Source organism: Ctenocephalides felis, unplaced genomic scaffold (genome assembly GCF_003426905.1).
Source record: "Ctenocephalides felis isolate EL2017-DRISC unplaced genomic scaffold, ASM342690v1 CF-g0.4_SCAFFOLD_01170, whole genome shotgun sequence".
Lineage (NCBI taxonomy): Eukaryota > Metazoa > Arthropoda > Insecta > Siphonaptera > Pulicidae > Ctenocephalides > Ctenocephalides felis.
Genome location: NW_020537324.1, coordinates 85,292,002 through 85,309,762, shown reverse-complemented (window position 1 = coordinate 85,309,762; position 17,761 = coordinate 85,292,002). Strand labels below are relative to the sequence as shown.

At 29.7% G+C, this 17,761-nt stretch overlaps 1 protein-coding gene across 1 annotated transcript in view; it reads right to left on the bottom strand.

Annotated features, from left to right (window-relative positions):
* Positions 1–494: 494 nt before the first annotated feature.
* LOC113367848 (semaphorin-1A-like) overlaps positions 495–17,761 on the bottom strand; it is a 31,373-nt gene continuing 14,106 nt past the window's right edge. The window contains exons 2-13 of the mRNA XM_026609425.1: positions 10,396–10,861; positions 6,929–6,980; positions 6,746–6,836; positions 6,568–6,657; positions 6,418–6,498; positions 3,591–3,784; positions 3,185–3,523; positions 2,917–3,111; positions 2,576–2,847; positions 2,104–2,501; positions 799–970; positions 495–729 (exon numbers count right to left, since the gene is read on the bottom strand). Of these exons, the coding sequence (XP_026465210.1) occupies positions 495–729; positions 799–970; positions 2,104–2,501; positions 2,576–2,847; positions 2,917–3,111; positions 3,185–3,523; positions 3,591–3,784; positions 6,418–6,498; positions 6,568–6,657; positions 6,746–6,836; positions 6,929–6,980; positions 10,396–10,679 (2,403 nt within the window). The 5' untranslated portion in view covers positions 10,680–10,861. The remainder of the gene's footprint in view (positions 730–798; positions 971–2,103; positions 2,502–2,575; positions 2,848–2,916; positions 3,112–3,184; positions 3,524–3,590; positions 3,785–6,417; positions 6,499–6,567; positions 6,658–6,745; positions 6,837–6,928; positions 6,981–10,395; positions 10,862–17,761) is intronic.

Below are 17,761 nucleotides of genomic sequence, written 5' to 3'. Positions count from 1 at the left end.
TGAATATATTTATATTCAGCCCCATAAGTAGGAAGAGCACTATTACAAGGCGTTTATATATTTAGAATCTATTCGGGATGAGATCTAACTTAAATCCACATATAATTGAAAGTTCAGTCTGTTGATATTTATTAAACAGACTAATTGTAATTGCTAATGTTATAAAATATATATACATTCAATATTATTTCACATACATATTTAATAATTACTTTACTAATATAACAATTGTTTGTAATCTCTTAAATTATTTGTAGAAAAGCATTGACAGCTTTTTTTTTTAGATACTTTGACAATCTTTTCAAATGTATCTTCATAAATTTTCTGAGCATTCGAGTTTTGCTCAGAGAAACTTTTAAATATTTAAATTATAAATCAGGTTAGTTGCAAAATGCAAGTATGAACAAATCGATGTTTTTACCATTGCACATTAGTAGATCAGGTACACCTGGCTTTTTAAATAATTCAAATACTCTCATATTTTACTAATTGATTCATATATATGTTTTCTTTGCCTTTTGCAACGTACCCATTCTATCTAAACTCTCTGTTGAATTCTTTAATTCGTGATGCTTAGCTAATTCGTGTTGAAGATTATCTTGTTTCTCACAAGTCGGTACATTTTTGAGTAAATTAATATTGCTGGGTGGTACATTGTTTGTTTTGTTGTTTGGAGGAACTACATACTGCGAGCATTGGGCTGATGTGGAAAAGTTCGATTCCAAGTGCCTAAAATAATAACAAATTTAATACTTGCTCATATTATTATTTCATTTTTATTTTAAATTGTTTAAATACCTGTGGTTGTGTTGGTCCCCATAAGGACCTTGTCTGTGGTATCTCATTCTCCTTGAAAACAGAAATCCTAAAGCAAATCCGCATACCAGGGTTAATAAACTCGATATAATTATCACAGAATGCATTGTGCCCGATGAGTATTTGATAGCACCCACGTCAGGGTGAACAGCACCTAGAAAAAGAATCATTGGTTAGAATGATTGCTCCAAGTTGACGAATTTAATATAAATTTAATTATATAAGCAAGATAGTTGAGGAAGATTCCAATTACATATCCTTTCCTATCGAAATTTAAAAACTTATAACAAAATGTCGAATTTAGTCTCACACACAGACTATATAGGTCTCAAACGATTCAGAATGACTTGATACGTTCAAAAACATAAAATTACCGAATACGATTTTCTCTCGAATATATAACTTCACTTTCGCGAAGTTAATTATAATAAATAGTACTCAAGGGCAATGTAATTACCAAGATATCGTTGTAACCGCCATTTTGCATTTTGAATTATTGTTTTAAATATCAAGATTAATATATAAGTAAAAGAATGAAAAAAGTGATACGAAAAATAATAAATATGAATAGTAATTCACAATGTGCGTAATGTGCATATTTTAGTCCTTTTTAAAGTATATTTGTGTTTTACGTCAACAATTCAAAAACCATATTTTATCCTGGAAGGTGGTAACACTGCAACATTTACTGACAACTTCTTGATTCGTTATAACCACCATTTTGAATTTTCAAATGTCAAAATTAATATTTAATTATATTGCACAATTAAGATATCATAATTACTAGTTAAATATGTCTAAATTATTGAGTAGGAAGTATTGCAAATCATTAAAATGAAGAAACTTGTCAAATCACTATATAAATCTAATACAAGTGCTTTAATTTAATCCCTTTAGTGCGTTACAGTATGAATAAGATAAAAACATATAAATATACATACATATTACGAAATAGTTGAAGAATCTGTAAATATACTAAATTTCTAGGCTTCTTTTATTGCCATTAATACTGTATAATAACTTTAAAATGTTTTTTGTGTTATTTGTATAAGACTCTAGTGTGTTTGATTCAAAATAGGAGCAGAGGCTTGTAAGTAACAAGTTAATTTCTTATATTTATTGCAAGTATAATTAATAAATATAATGTTTTTATTGATCATAAATTGAATAGAGCGAATTTTATTGATTAATATTATCTATTAAGCTTTATCACACAAAACTGTTATTATAATTTAATTATTTATATGATGAAATATATAAGCAAGATATAAGAAAGATTCCAATTACCTATCCTTTCTTCGTCTCCATTATCATTCAAACCTCCTCCGTTCCTCAAGACTCCAACATCATCAGCCAATGCTCTAGAGCCTACAAGTTCAATAACGATTTCATTATCCAATTCATCCGATGAAATTCTTTTGTTTTCCCCGCTTCCATCACCAGAATGTCCAGTCTCATCACGACCCTTGTTGGCATCAGGTCTTCGTCTGGAAGCAGGCACTCCTGGCCATGTTTGAGACTTTTTGCAGAGTTCTGCATCACTATTGGCTACCGATTGGTAGTCTTCAGGGTCTAGACTCTGTAGGAAGCGTTCTTTGTTGGGATATGGGTGATCTTGTAGAGATATGCACATTTGGTTGCGTCGGTCGTAGGCACATTCAGGATTTCTTAGTTGTAGACACTCACTAGGAAATTAAAAACTCGTTAAATATATCTTCCAGCACATTGGTAGTATAAAATGTGGCAGTGTTGTACTCACCGACAATTGGAAGCTGATTTGCAAACAAATCTTGTATCTGCTGCCAGGACTCTTTCATCAGTTACAGCAACTAAAAATCTGTTATTTGCAGCACCTGCCATTCTTAGTTCCCTGATGGGTTCGCCTTGTGGTGCCAATTGCCATTCGGACACCAAAATAGGATTGCTTGCATTTAGGGACACTGCCAGGGCTGTATTTAGGGCTTGCAACACACGGCCATCATCCGTGCCGATGTACAGCATGTCGTAGGTTTTGTCATTTAAGGCTCTTATCTAAATAAAAGTTAAAAATATTTAATATATACACCAGAGTACAATTTTAATTTAAATTCTGCAACCAACCTGTGGTTGAACAGCAATACTGAACATCCTGTGTGACAAACTGACTCGTGTAATCAAAGGATGCCTTGTTAAACCAGGAATAGCAGGATCTAACAACGAATGTGCTCTGATGAAGTTAACATTATTGTCTGATAGAGTCCTAGAATCTTCCAAACAAGAACCTGGTCTGGGTACTGGAACTTGCTCAGGAGGCACCTGGATAAAAGAAACATAATATACCATTGCTCCATTTGTCTAAATAAAAGCACATAAGTTTTTTTTATCTTACTGGTAGCCAATTAGAATTAATCCCATGTGGTTGATGTTTGAACGAAGCCGTATCAAACAATTTGGCAACATGATCCATATCAAAAGCACACACAGCCGAGCCTCCAATTGCAGAAGGTGCTGTTGTAGCTACTAGATACACAACCGAGCTCTCCACTCCACCAGCACGTACACCCTTATGGGGCCCACTGACAGCCTGGACTTCATCGAAGTAAAATGGATAATCACCAGCAACTGAACAATTCAAACGAGCCTTCACAAAACTTGTCCATCGGTCTCCAAAATGCCTGGGACCTCCTCTGTCTGAGGCACATATGCGACCCACACGGGAATAAACCACCTGGGGGAAAAGATTCATGAATATTTTTCAAATTTTTCATTGATTAAATTTAATTTCTGTTTAATACCTTTCCACAATTCATGTGTTCGACTGCAGTTTCTCTAAAGAATACATAAACATGTTCTCCGTATGTAACAGAACCCACAAATGCAGGATCATTAAGTTGTCTAAGGTCATATCGTTCAGTCCTTTGGGGACTTCTATAGATCAAAGGATCTCCTCCACTAAAATCTGCAGCAGTTGCCGAAAACAAAGCTCCATCTAATAACATAACAAATATTATTATCTGGTTCTAGTTCTATTACAATATTGCATTTAGTGCAGTAAACGGATCGTTTTGGGTCTGAATTTTTTTACTGTGCTCCGAATTGCATGAAATTTTGGAATTAGGTTCATCTTACCCTCAAGTTCAAAAGTGAAAACAATTCGGGTTCGGCGGGATGACACCTTTTCTCTATTGTGTAATTACATTTTTTCAAAATAACGTCGGAAATCGATAGAAGAACTAATCATAAGAAAAAAATGTCTTCTATAGTTTTTCAAAAAAAAAACTAATACTTTTCAAGTTACTGGCCACTAAAAATTCATATATTTTTGGCGTTTTTCTTCGTATCTTTGCAAATATCTCCTAAAATATACATTTTAACGAAAATCATGTAATGAACAAAATAATGTCAATAAAAATCTTAATAAATCGGTATTACATCAAGTGTTCTAGGAAAAAATTAAGCAAGATTTGAAAAAGCAAATTCGTTATTTGTTAGTTTTATAGTGCTCAACATAAGTTTTAAAATGAGTGCTGTTACAAGTTTTTTGCGTGTAAAATGAATGAGCTATCATACAAATAAGAAGCATATACGATGTTATTTTTTTTTAAATCATATGGTTTAATAAGTGCCATTTCCACCAAAATTAGATTAATTCACATTCCATCCAGAATTCACTCCATTATAGACATCTTGATGGGTTCTAGCAGATTCACTACTTTAGTACAAACTATTTTCAGAAAACTCACGATTTTATAAAAACTTTTTTTCCGATTTTTTAAAAAATCGAATTCATTTTCATTATATCTCAAAAAGAATAAAAGATACGTATAAATGCATATAGATAAAAATGAAACGGATCTTTCTGGCTTATTATTGTTTTTTATTATTTTCCTTACACACAAAAATTGACAGAGTTATGATTGTTTAAATAGTGCGCGGCCGCGCAATCAGAGTCTCTCTCGAGCCCCTTAACCGTTCGCCGTTTCAAAATGAGAGGAGTTACGAAAAAAATATGATAAAAAAGTTGTAGCCCTTTCATTAACCTTTCAAATGGTATATTACAAATTGTGATGGAGTCGAAATTAAAGGAGTTATGACCCGAAAACTCATCGCAATTTAGTCGAATTGTGTCCATATTTCGAGAAATGTATAAGTAAGCAGTATTTGGTGCCCAAAACTATTGACTAAATAAATTAATATAGCTTTATATCATTATAGTCAAATGAAAGGTTAATAATTGCAGTAACAAGAACAAATATACGAGTTTAGACAAAATTATACTGGGTACTCGTGTTATATTAACTATTTTTATTCAAGGGTAGTTTTAAGAGTTGAACAAATTATGGATATGGTAATTATTTCCGAGAAATTGAAATAACACTCATATCATTTTGAAATTCTTAATTTTCTTTCAATTTCAAAATAATTTTTTCAAACAATTTTCATCAAGAGGTTGTTTTTAAGGGTCTAAAAAGGGTTAAAAAATTGATGATCAAGATAGAAAACATAAAGTATTATTAACTTCCCGTAGGGTAAGTTATTGTAATGGGCCGAAAATCGGAATTGAAAATTTTTACATTTCTCGACGTTTTGAAGGTTTCTGAGCGTTTTGGCATACCTCAGAAAAAATGGATGTGTGTGTGTGTGTGTGTGTGTGTGTGTGTATGTATGTATGGATACAAATTTTCGCCCACGTTTTCGGGCGTACGGATCAACCGATTTGAATGGTTCAAAAAACATTCGATTCCTATTGATAGGGAAAAGAGCTGATTAGTTTTTGGCAAAGGCAGGTCCAGCCGTTTCGGAGATACGGAGCAAAGAGTGCAGAAAATAGAAATCGAATTTTTGAGAGAACGGAGTATCCGATTTGAATGATCTAAAAAACATTCAATTAGTAATGATTCAGACATTTTGAAGATACTGAGCTAAATATGTAAAAAATGGCAATTTTTGAGAGAACTAAGCGTCCGATTTAAATGATTCAAAGAACTTTCTGCTTGTCTCAACAAAAAAATTGATTTTGGAAAAAAAAATTTTGTTCCAATTTTTTTTTTTTTTTTTTTTTTTTTTTAATTTAGTTTTTTGTATATCGAAAATATTTCAGATTTTATTTTTAATTTTGACTATAGTTCTAATATACTTTACAAATAATTTCAACTCTGCAATTCAGTTTATATAATTCTTATAAATATTAGACAATGTTACAATATTTATAATAATCTATTCGAAAACATTCAGTATTCCACGAACATTTCGTTACGGTACGGGAAGTTCCAGCAATTTGCCTTAAGGCACGATGCCATAATTGCCTCAAGACAGAATTCCACTTACAGCTAGTTTACTTTATACGTTGAAAATGATTTTATTACAAGATAAATGTATTAAAAATATTTTTTAATTGTATCCTATAACATTGAAAACGTTTACTAGCGATAAAACAGCTCTCAATATCCACTCATTTATTAAGGGATCGCAACTTCCCAAGGGGGTGGTGGCGGAACCCCAATTGTTTTCAGTTTTAAACTTGAGGTTAAGATCAACCTAATAAAAAAGTAAAGTAAAAAAATTCAGAGGTTATACCCCTTTTTCCTCCCCGTTTACTGCACTAATTGTCTTTTATCTTACCTGCATAAATAGCAGTGGAGTTGTGCGTTGGATCATAAGGGCATACTCCTATGCCTTCGAATTGTTCGTGTAACTTGGAAGCTTGTGCTTCACTGCTGGCAGTGATATTTGTTTGTGGTAAATTATTAGTGTTGATCCCAGAATTGATACCATTGTTGTTCAGATTACGATACCTTCTGCACAAGGGCTTGAATGAGTTCGTTCCACAAACCAGGAGGGCGTTGGACGTATCAAGGGCTCCTGAAAAAGTTTAAAATAGAGTTCATTAGGAATCGTCGTTTATGGAGTCTTAATTAGTAAAATAACGTCCTTAGTATTTTATCCCTACCGATTCGTATGTAGTTCTGACAATCTATTTCTGATTTTCCTTTCAAATAGCAAAGTTCTCTATGTGCACCGCTACTAGGCCATTCTATACGCTGAAAATTGAAATAAAATAAAATTAATTACAATACACGATTTTAATTAACTTGTGAATAATTAGATTTGTGTATAAAAACATTATGCATACCTGATTTTTGTTCTCTATTAGGTCAGGAAGACTTAGATTGTACACTGCGTTTCTGGTAATAGAAAAGATATGGATTAAATTTCTTCAAAACTATGGCAGTTGCTATATATTCATTTATAATATAAAAGTGCGATTATAATTTTTATATTTAATTTATTTACTTATATAATTGGTTTTTCAAACGTCAAAGTTTTCTCTGATCTTTTAAACGAAATTTTGATATTAATACCTCAACTACTTAATTTTTATTTCGAAATTATAGCAATTGCAATATATTTATTAATAATACAGACGTACTATTTTATTTATTTCTATTTTTATTTCATTTCTGCAATTATTTTATTTATTCAAATTTAAATTTTCGAACGTCAAAAATTTCTCTAATTCTGAAAGGTTAACCAACATGAAGAATTTTTGATAATTACTCAATATTCAATTATTTTTATATCGAAATTACAATTGCATTTTGTTTATTAATAAGACAAAAGTTCTATTTAATTCATTTGCATATTCTATTTGTTAATACTTATTTTGTTTATTTATATTTTTTTTATCAAATGTCAAAAATATCTCTCACTTTGAATGGCTGACCAACGTGAAGTTATTTTTAAATAATTAGTCAATTATTATTAATCATTAAGTATTATTATATTAATTATTTTTAATACTTCAAAATTAAAGCAATTGCAATATAAAAATAGATTCATTTATAATATGTGTCACTTTATTCATTTTATATATATTTATATTTCTTTTCCTAAATATCAAAATTTCCTCCTTTTTTTTAAAAAAAATTGGCTAACTTTACTATTATCTAACGAACAATTCCTCCTTTCTCTCGGCATCTAATTATTGTTTTTTGCTAGACTAAACTTAAGTTTTACGACATCTTAATAAATAAATAGGCAGAGTATAAACTACTTGAAATCTATTTCAATTCAAATTTAATGTCTGCCATAAAAGTGTTCCCGTGAAAAAAAAGGGACTGGTATTTGTAATAGTGGAGCTTTGAAAGGAATGAGTAATAGACTTATAATTCTATGTGTGGATTATAGAAATTTAAAGACAGTAGTAATGGAATGTACAATGGTAATGGAATTTTATTTTATAAAATTGTAATTGTTTATGTTGTTTTATAGCATTTTTTAAACTAAAACTTTGAAACAAATAAAATGGCAGTTAAACAAATATGGCGGATTTGGCGGTCGGTATAAATGACAAATAGTCTTAAAAAATAACTACAAGTCGTCAAAAACTTGTCTCTTTATTAACTAATTTGATAAAATGAGTATAAAGTTTAATTCATTAACTAATTTCTCTAATTTCACATTCTTTTATGATTTCTCTATTTTTGGGAAATTTCTGTGACAGGTAAACAAAGATTTTCTCTATTTTTGGCAAATTTATTAACAATGAAATTTAAATACGTAGTATGCATATTATAGGCTAAAAAACAAAATAAATTGTTAAATTATTCATTATTTTGCTGCACTTTTTAAAATCTTTAATATAACAATGACAGTTAAACAAATATGGCGGATTTGGTTGTCGGTATGAATGTCAAAAGTTCATTGTAAAAAATAACTGCAATACGTCAAAAACTTGTTCCTTTTATTACTAATTTGATAAAATGAGTATGAAATTACAATTCATTGACTAATTTCTCTAATTTCACATTTTATCATGATTTCTCTATTTTTGGCAAATTTCTGTGACAGCTAAACAAAGATTTTCTCTATTTTTGGCAAATTGATTAACGATATAATTTAAATACGTAATATGCATATTATAGGCTAAAAACAAAATAAATTTCTAATTTATTTATTATTTTACAGCATTTTTTTAAATCTTTAATATAACAATGACAGTTAAACAAATATGGTGGATTTGGTGATCGGTATAAATGTAAAAAGTGTTAAAAAATATTGTGAAAAATAACTACAAATTAAATTACTACAAATAAAATTCGTTAAAAACTTGTCCATTTATAACTAATTTGATAAAATGCGCATTAAGCTTCAATTCATTGACTATGATATTCTCTAATTTAACATTTTTTTATAATTTGTGTATTTTTGGCAAATTTCTGTGACAGTTAACAAAGATTTTCTCTATTTTTGGCAAATTGATTAACGATAAATACGTAGTATGCAAGTTTATAGGCTATCAAACAAAATAAATTCGTAAATTACTTGTTATTTTAAAACATTTTAAAACTTTAAATCTTTAATATAACAATGACAGTTAAACAAATATGGCGGATTTGGTGGTCGGTATAAATGTCAAAAGTGTTAAAAAATATTGTAAAAAATAACTGTAATTCGTCAAAAACTTGTTCATTTTATTACTAATTTGATAAAATGAGTATAGAACTTCAATTCATTGACTAATTTCTCTAATTTAACATTCTTTTATTTATTTCTCTATTTTTGATAAATTTCTGAGGCAGATAAACAAAGATGGCATATTCAGTTGCCACCATAAATATTCAAATAGTACGAAAAATATCTGTATAATAAACTCAAATGAAACGTCGATGTTGTCTTAGCCATATCTTACTAACAACTATATTTTACATAATAAAGAATAAAATTAAAAACTCAAAATGGCGGGTCAAAAATGCCCCTACCAAATTTTGGTTATTTGTAAAAGCATACCGTTCGATGGCGACATAATCAATTATATTTTATCCAATATCAAAAATTGTTCGACAACGTGTCGTTTTATAACTAGTTTTATAAATCTTCTTTCAATTATCGAACAGTTTTTTTCGAAATGCATCTGGTCCCTCGTTTTACCAGGCAATAGTCCGACATGTGTTGTTAAAGGTTATTTCCGTCCGCTCAAGTGTTTTGTTTCGCTAAATGCTCCCGTTCTTTCTTCTCATAAACAGTTCCGAGAGTAGAATTATTATTATTTTAATTTTAGATTAAAAATATTCTGTTCGCGGCTAACACGTGCCCCCCATGTGTATACAACATCGAAAGTTAAATAAACATAAACATTACTACGTACGAGAATTTAATATCGATTTTATATTTAACGCAACTCTTGAAATAATATCGGTTTCCGGAGAGAGACTCATTAAACCGCACCTGGGTAATGGACATAGGCACATGTAGTTCTTATTCTCAAATATTTTAACAATCTATTACCATCTTCTAATAGAGTCACACCAGACAATTTACAATAGTGCTGCTGGTAGTACAAGTATAAATAATATGAATGGATGCAGAGAGAATTGGCCCGCTTTGATTTCAATTGAATTAAACTCTTCAAATAGAATTAGCCGCAACAATTGCCATTCCGATGGGCTTAAATGGTTGTCGTACACTCGCAACTGGCGAACGAGGGGGGCCCCCTAACATAAGACTTTAAAAGCTTCCTCTTATTGTCGCACTAAGAATCATGTGACACAGATACAGAAAATTTTATATTCTATTAAATTCTATATTCTATTTCCTTACCTTGCTCCAACTAATATCGAGTCCTGCGTCTCGTGCTGCAGGAGTTTAAAATACTGCTTCGTGTCTTTATCATTTAAATTATTATTATAACTTAAAGTACTTCCCAAAAACTGTGGGACATTTGTTAAATCTGCATATTTGAAAAACTTCCTGGCCTGAGGCTCCTGCACCCAGCCTTCGACAACCTGGTTCACCAGCAAATAATTAACCAGGAAAAATATAAAATAGCCTTTGGATATCTTGTGTCGATTTTTGTCTTCTGTGTCGACTTTTGTAGAATCCATTATGGTGAAATAATTTATTTATTTATTTTAGTTGATTCGGTTAATGTTTACAGCAACATTTTTGTTGGGTTAAGGTCACTTTAGGGATGATAAGGTTTTTGTGGAATTTATGTGAATTTTAAGGCTTTTGATTATTGTTTCTTGGGCACTTGTCCTGGACCTCTGCATTTTTTTCTTTATGTCTGGAAAAGAAAGAAAAATTGTTGCAATTACTTATTTAATTCTAACAACTTTAAATATATAAATTTTTTTTCTATACGAGTATAAATTATCTCTCAGACATTTTGTGATGATATACAAAAATATGAGAAATCAATGAAAATTCAGAATGGCTTGAAATGTCGACTTTCTGGCTAAAACATAAATGTAATAATTTTAACAGAAAAATCTCAAATATTATTACGTTAAAATTTAAATTAAATACGAAGGAGAAATTTGTTACATTTGAGTGCGTTTGAATGTTTCGACAGTGTTTTTGAAAAATGCTACAAATCCTGATTGAAAATTAAATTTCCAAAAATATCATTTGGGAATTTATGCTGATGGTTTTTAGTACAGATGGGCCGAGCCGTTTTTTCGTAATTAATCGTTTATATTTTTATTTTTGCATAGTTTTCATTATCTAAACGAGTGTCTTAAAATATTATAGTCATACGAATTATACAAAATATTCATATTGGCATTTATTATTATATATATTATATCAATCTATTCCTGATACCATTTACAAAAAGCTGTTACCATTATTAATAATCAATCTAGATAATTCATCTTTTTATTTTAGCAACGTTCAGTTACGAAGTATGAAAAACAAAGTAAAATCTTTAGAAAGTTTTCCTGTTCGACGACTAATTATTTATTAAATATTATTTTATAAATGTCAACGATGTTGTTAAGCAACATCGGCGTTAAAAAAAAGTTTGTTCCACATGCCGATGGCGGATTTGCTACTTTTACATAAATATTTAAATAATAATTTATATTAAATAAATAAATTTAATAGTTTATGTAGGAAGTATTTAGTTTTATATTCTGACAGTAGAAAAAAATATAGGTCTTTTACTAAAACCTAAAAATTTGGTCAAACTTCTAACAAACTCGTTGAAATCTAATTGGTTAAAAAAATAAGAGAGATAGATAGAGGATATGTTTGGTATGAGTGAGCGAGACAGATAGTGACGGAGTAAAATGAGTTAACAAAATGGGTGCACTTGAGAATTTTATTTTTCACTCGTTTTTTAGTATAAAATTAATATGTAAATTGTGATTTGCTTTAAAAAATCGCATTTTTTATTGATGTTACCGATTATTAGACTTTTTAATTCTATTTACTACTTGCCAGTAGACAGTGTATCTAAGTTTGTTGTTGAATAGAATATTTTATTAATTTCCAAGTACACATTAGTATCAAATTTAATGAGAATTTTGTTCTCATTAACATTTTCTCATGAATCATCATTGATCAATAAATTCGTGAACTATTTTCAATATTTCTTAGAATCGTTTATACACGGTTGTAAATGATTCACTCTGAATTATATATATAAAGTTGTAGATTTAGTTCTGAAGATTAAGTAATATTTCGAAAATCCCATATTAGTCAACTGTAATACATTCTTTTGAATTGACACCATACACAATATGAAAATAATATCATTGCAACATTTATGCACGGCAATGGAAATCTTTGCTTTTTTTCATTCAATAATATATATTTTTTCCAAAATTTGAAAATAATCAAAATTTTGTTCTTCCTTTTAATTTTATTTACCCTTTTCTTCCACATATTTAGATAATCAAATATATACTTTTTTTATAAAATCATTTAAATAATTTAAATCATCTTGTTTTTTTCTTGAACAATTGTTTCCCAACCCAAATAAATAATATGGTCATAGTCCTCGTCTTTATTAGCTTTGATTGGTCGCCTTAATAATCACAATTAAATTTTTGTCTATATATATATATATAAAAAGAATGCCAAAATCCAATATTGAAACCAACAAAATTTCTTATACCTCTCTATCATTTACTACCGATAGTAATAATTTGTAATAGGTACCTATATAATTTTCGAATACATCATTCAATTACTCAAAAAGCAATTTGACCTAAAATCACGCACTGTTACCGCTTCAGGCCAACAAAGTACATATTAACACACACACACATGAGGAAATAAATAAATAAATATCGATATAACATTAACGTTACCTGCTTGCCCACTAATTATCGATACATTCATAATGGTCTTTTTATTTCCTAACTTTTCGGCATTCTCTATAAAAAACGAACAGTAAAAGATGTGTGAACAGTTAAAATTGCCATGTGCATTATAATAAATAAATAGATACGGATGTGTATATATGTATATAATTGTGACTCCAATACTAGTTCAGGTGGATAGAGTTAGATCGATTGGATTGGATTGGAATCTGGTCGGAATCCAAGCCACTTGATTAACTTAACGGTGTTTAAGGAATTTTCATATGAAATGCGTGTACATACATACATGTGAGCTTTAACGGGCAACAGGTGCCTATTTATACATACTAATACAAACACGTAGATATATAGATAATTCACTAAACAAATGTAGTTTGTAATTGTAATTTAAGCAAAATCTATAAAATTTGTAATGCCACAAAAGGCTGCTCCAAAGTAGTCGAAAATTAGCTGATAATTGATTGAAAATTAGTTCACATAGTTAGATATAATGACAGAAAGGTATATGAAATTTGGTTCGTTTCAATATTGGATTTTTACATTATGTTTATTTATATAGCCAATAAATTAATTATGATGATTAGAGCGACCAATCAAAGCTAATAAAGACGAAGGCTATGGCCATATTATTTATGTGGGTTGGGAAAAATTGTTCAAGGAAGAACAAGATAATTCAAATTATTGAATCTTTAAACGTGTTACATACTTTTTTTCAAATTTGGTCTCAAACGATTGAGAATGACTTGCAACGTCGAGAAAGCACAAAATTAGCAAATCGGTTTATCTGGTAAATCACCAAAAATATCATGCATTGAGTGCAAAATTCCATTTCTTCAACACATTCTCTTAATCTTCGTAGCGGCCATTTTGAATTTTGAATAATTTTAAATGTCAAATTTAAAGTTAAAAATTTATAAAGAATATTAATGATAATAAGGAAAAGAACAAATATAGTTAATAGAACTATACATTATTTTTTAGTCTTTGTTCATATACTAAAATGCATTTTATGTTTTTGAATAAAAACTATTTTTTATCTTGCACTGGTAACACTACAATGTTTACTTCGCACCTGAAACTGTCACAACTTCATACCGTTGTAACCGCCATTTTGCATAGTGAATCGTTTTAAATGTCAAAATTAATATATAAGCAAAATAATAAAGTAATTACGTAAATGGTTATTTAAAACATGTTTAAATTAGTCTTTTTATGTTACTTATACTACAATATCACATTTGAGATTTATTTCATTAATAAAATCAAAAAACTATTATTACCACTACTGGAACTGTCAAAACGTTGTAACCGCCATCTTGCATAGTGAATAGTTTAAATGTTAAAATTAATATATAATTCAAATTATTACATCTTTAAACATCTTACATACTTTTTCCAAATTTGGTCTCAAACGATTGAGAATTACTGGCAACGTCGAGAAAACACAAAATTCGGTTTTCTGGTAAAAATCATCAACTTTTAAGTTAAAAATAACATGCATGCCCTGAGTGCAAAATCCAATTTCTTCAACACATTCCCTTAATTTCAAGTTAAATGTGTAAATCGATACTATCATAAGTATCACCCAATTTCGGTCAATCATCACCATAATATAGATATATGTCACCCTTTGCGGGGGCAGATGTTTTTGGGAAAAGGGCAAAGGCAAAAGTACTTGAGATGGGTCACATGGCATATACATACATCTGACTGTTTGTACAAAGGAACCCTTTTCTTCGACCCCTTGATAGTAAAGGAACTCTTGTAAATAAACGTAAAGATATGATATGGGAATGGGGGCGCATTATCGGGTCGTTATCTTAAATGTTGTCGACGTTTTGTTTCTGACATATGCCAGATGGGGGTGACATTTGTAATATCAATTCTAGCCAAGGAATTGATTTTTCTATTAGTAATATATTTTATGTTTGGTTCTTGGATATTATGCATCAGACTCATTAATTTTTCTAAACTTAACTTAGTTTCTTCTTTGTAATAATTATATGGTCTGTATAAAAGCTATCTTGTTTACTACATATATTCAAATAAGTATATTGTTGTTTTGATAAACTACATTTTTTATTACTCCTTTATTTGTTTTGATGTTTTGAAAACATCTTAAATTTAAATATTCATATCACGCTTAGTTTTCATATGCACCTTTTGCGTCTAGAATATTATATATGAATAAATATATATGTATATGTATATAGTTAGTAAATGATAAACTTTAAAACCAATTTTATTTATTTGTTTCAGAAAATGTTTGGTTACTTTGGTTCATGGGACGGGAGGCTTTTGGACATCTACAATGTAAGTGAAAATATTTATTTTTTAATATACATATATATATATATATATTGATTGTTTCTTTTCCGAACAGTAAATCCAATAATAAAAAAAGAGCATTCAGTTCACACATGAAACACAAATCGACAACAAATTAAACTTTTTAGACGTGACTGTACACAAAATTGACAACATTATTTGCACAAATTGGTACAGAAAAACTACATGGTCCGGGAGATACCTTCATTACGCGTCATATTGTCCCAAAAATTATAAAGTCAATACAATCATTTCTTTGATAGACCACGCAATCATGTTGTCTCACTCTTCTTTTCATACCCAAAACACAACATTAGTAACTAAAACTTTATTAGAAAACGGATATCCCCTCACCCTCATCAATTCCATTACCAATAAAAGACTTTCCTATCATAAAAGTAACAATTATCAATCCATCTCCAAGTTATTCCAAGACAACAATATTAAACCAACTTTTCACAGCATGCCTTACATTGAAGGCTTATTTGATTATTTTGCCAAATTACTCAAAGAAGAAAATATTTTCATTTCAGGAACAGCTCTATATTCTTTTAAAGAAATGTTTTCAAAAATTAAATCCACCACCCCTCCTAAATTCAATACTAACATAGTTTATTCCATCCCTTGCAAAAATTGTCAAAAACAATACATTGGCCAAACATCACAGTACATTCATAAGAGAATGAGACAACATGAATTAAGCGTCACTCATCATAAAAGCCGAAATTCCCAAAGTACTCTTGTTCAGCATTCCATCGAAACTCACATAATTTCACCTTTGAACCCAATATTTTATATAGAGAGGATTGTACTTTTAAAAGACTTTTTCTGAAAGCAGTTTAATCTTTTTGAATTCGTCAAAAAGTGTTAATAAAAGATCAGATCACAATATCATTCATGACTCATATTTAAATTTTTTAAACCTGATTAAAAATAATTAATCCTAATAGTTTTTGAATATGTGTATATATATACATGTATATATGTTATAATATATGTACATCCATATATATGCTTATATGTATGTTTTTGGGTATACACTATACACATACACTTGCGTATGTGTTCATGTGTATAATTGTGGATACATTAATATATAGATATGTGCATATGTATGTATGAGTATGTAGGTGTGCATATACATGTTCATGTATGTATGTATATATATATATATATATATATATATACATAATATTTCTCAACATTTACTAAAGCAATATTTCCCCTTTTTTCGCAAATTACCAAACAAGAGCCATAAAAAATCATTTTTGCCAAGAGTTCCGTGCGTTTGTCCTTTACATCTGGCAGACAGAAATCCATATCAGTGTGTTTAAGTCTTGTGTAGTCGTAACATCTACAAATATCTTCCAAAAAAAAAATCGAGTGTTTTTAACAAAAAAATATTAGTGATATGGATATATAAATTATTACAGGTAAATAATTTTTGCTTCTCAATTTTATATAAAACCTTTTTTAGTTAAGTCTTATTACTATCTATCCGGTACATAATCCATTCCTTTATAACAAAATTTTTTGAAGTAAAACTTCTTTAGGCGCGATATGGGTGTAAAAATTTCTTTAGGCTACACGGGTGTAAATCCGTACAAATGCAACGAAAACGCCAACGTGAAGTTGAACACTACGACGCCGTAAGCGCTGATGTCGCGAGTATCCACTTTCGTCATGTCATGCGTAAGTCGAGCGCTAAACCCTATATGAACTTGCATTAATTGAATCATGTTTTTTATGTTATGTCCTCATGGAATAAGACTTTTCTTAGAGAATAAATGTGTCATGGAATATAATAAATTTATACTGAATCTCGTTGAAGACAAAATAATATCTACTGCCACGGATATTTATGTAGGTTGCCATGCGACAGATCAACAATCATACATTCGTCAGCAGTTTCAAAAAAATCGGTTATTGATACCGGGGCTTTGCCGTATGAAATAATTTTAGTTCTGAATAAATTTTACATAATAACAACTAATATTGATGTAAGTGATGGCTTAGCTAATGGTTGTGTGGGAAAATTAGTGTACATAGAACGTGGCGATAATGATGAACTTCTACGTTTATGGTTTGAATTTCCTGGTAAGATAGGTAACAAAATAAGAAGAAAGCTGCACATCATATTCAAACTCCTAATATTAGTAGGACAGCTGTGCCGATTCTCAGGAGATCTTCATCTATTCCAATGAATAGAAATAAAATCATATTTGTCAAAAGAAATCATTTTCCTTTAGTGTCTGCTTGTGCACTCACAATACACAAATCACAAGGTGGTACTTTTGATAAAATTGTATATGAATACAATAAAACATATAATCAGCAGCTTCTATATGTTGCATTATCACGAGTTACCAGCATTAATGGATTGTTCATCATTTCAAAAAATTTTATCATGGAAGAAAACGGCCAGCAGGATTAATGAACTTAAAAACTGAATTCCAAAGACTTTCAACTTGTAGATTAATAACACAAGAAGAAAAATGAGTGAGATAATAAGTTTGAACGACATTTCA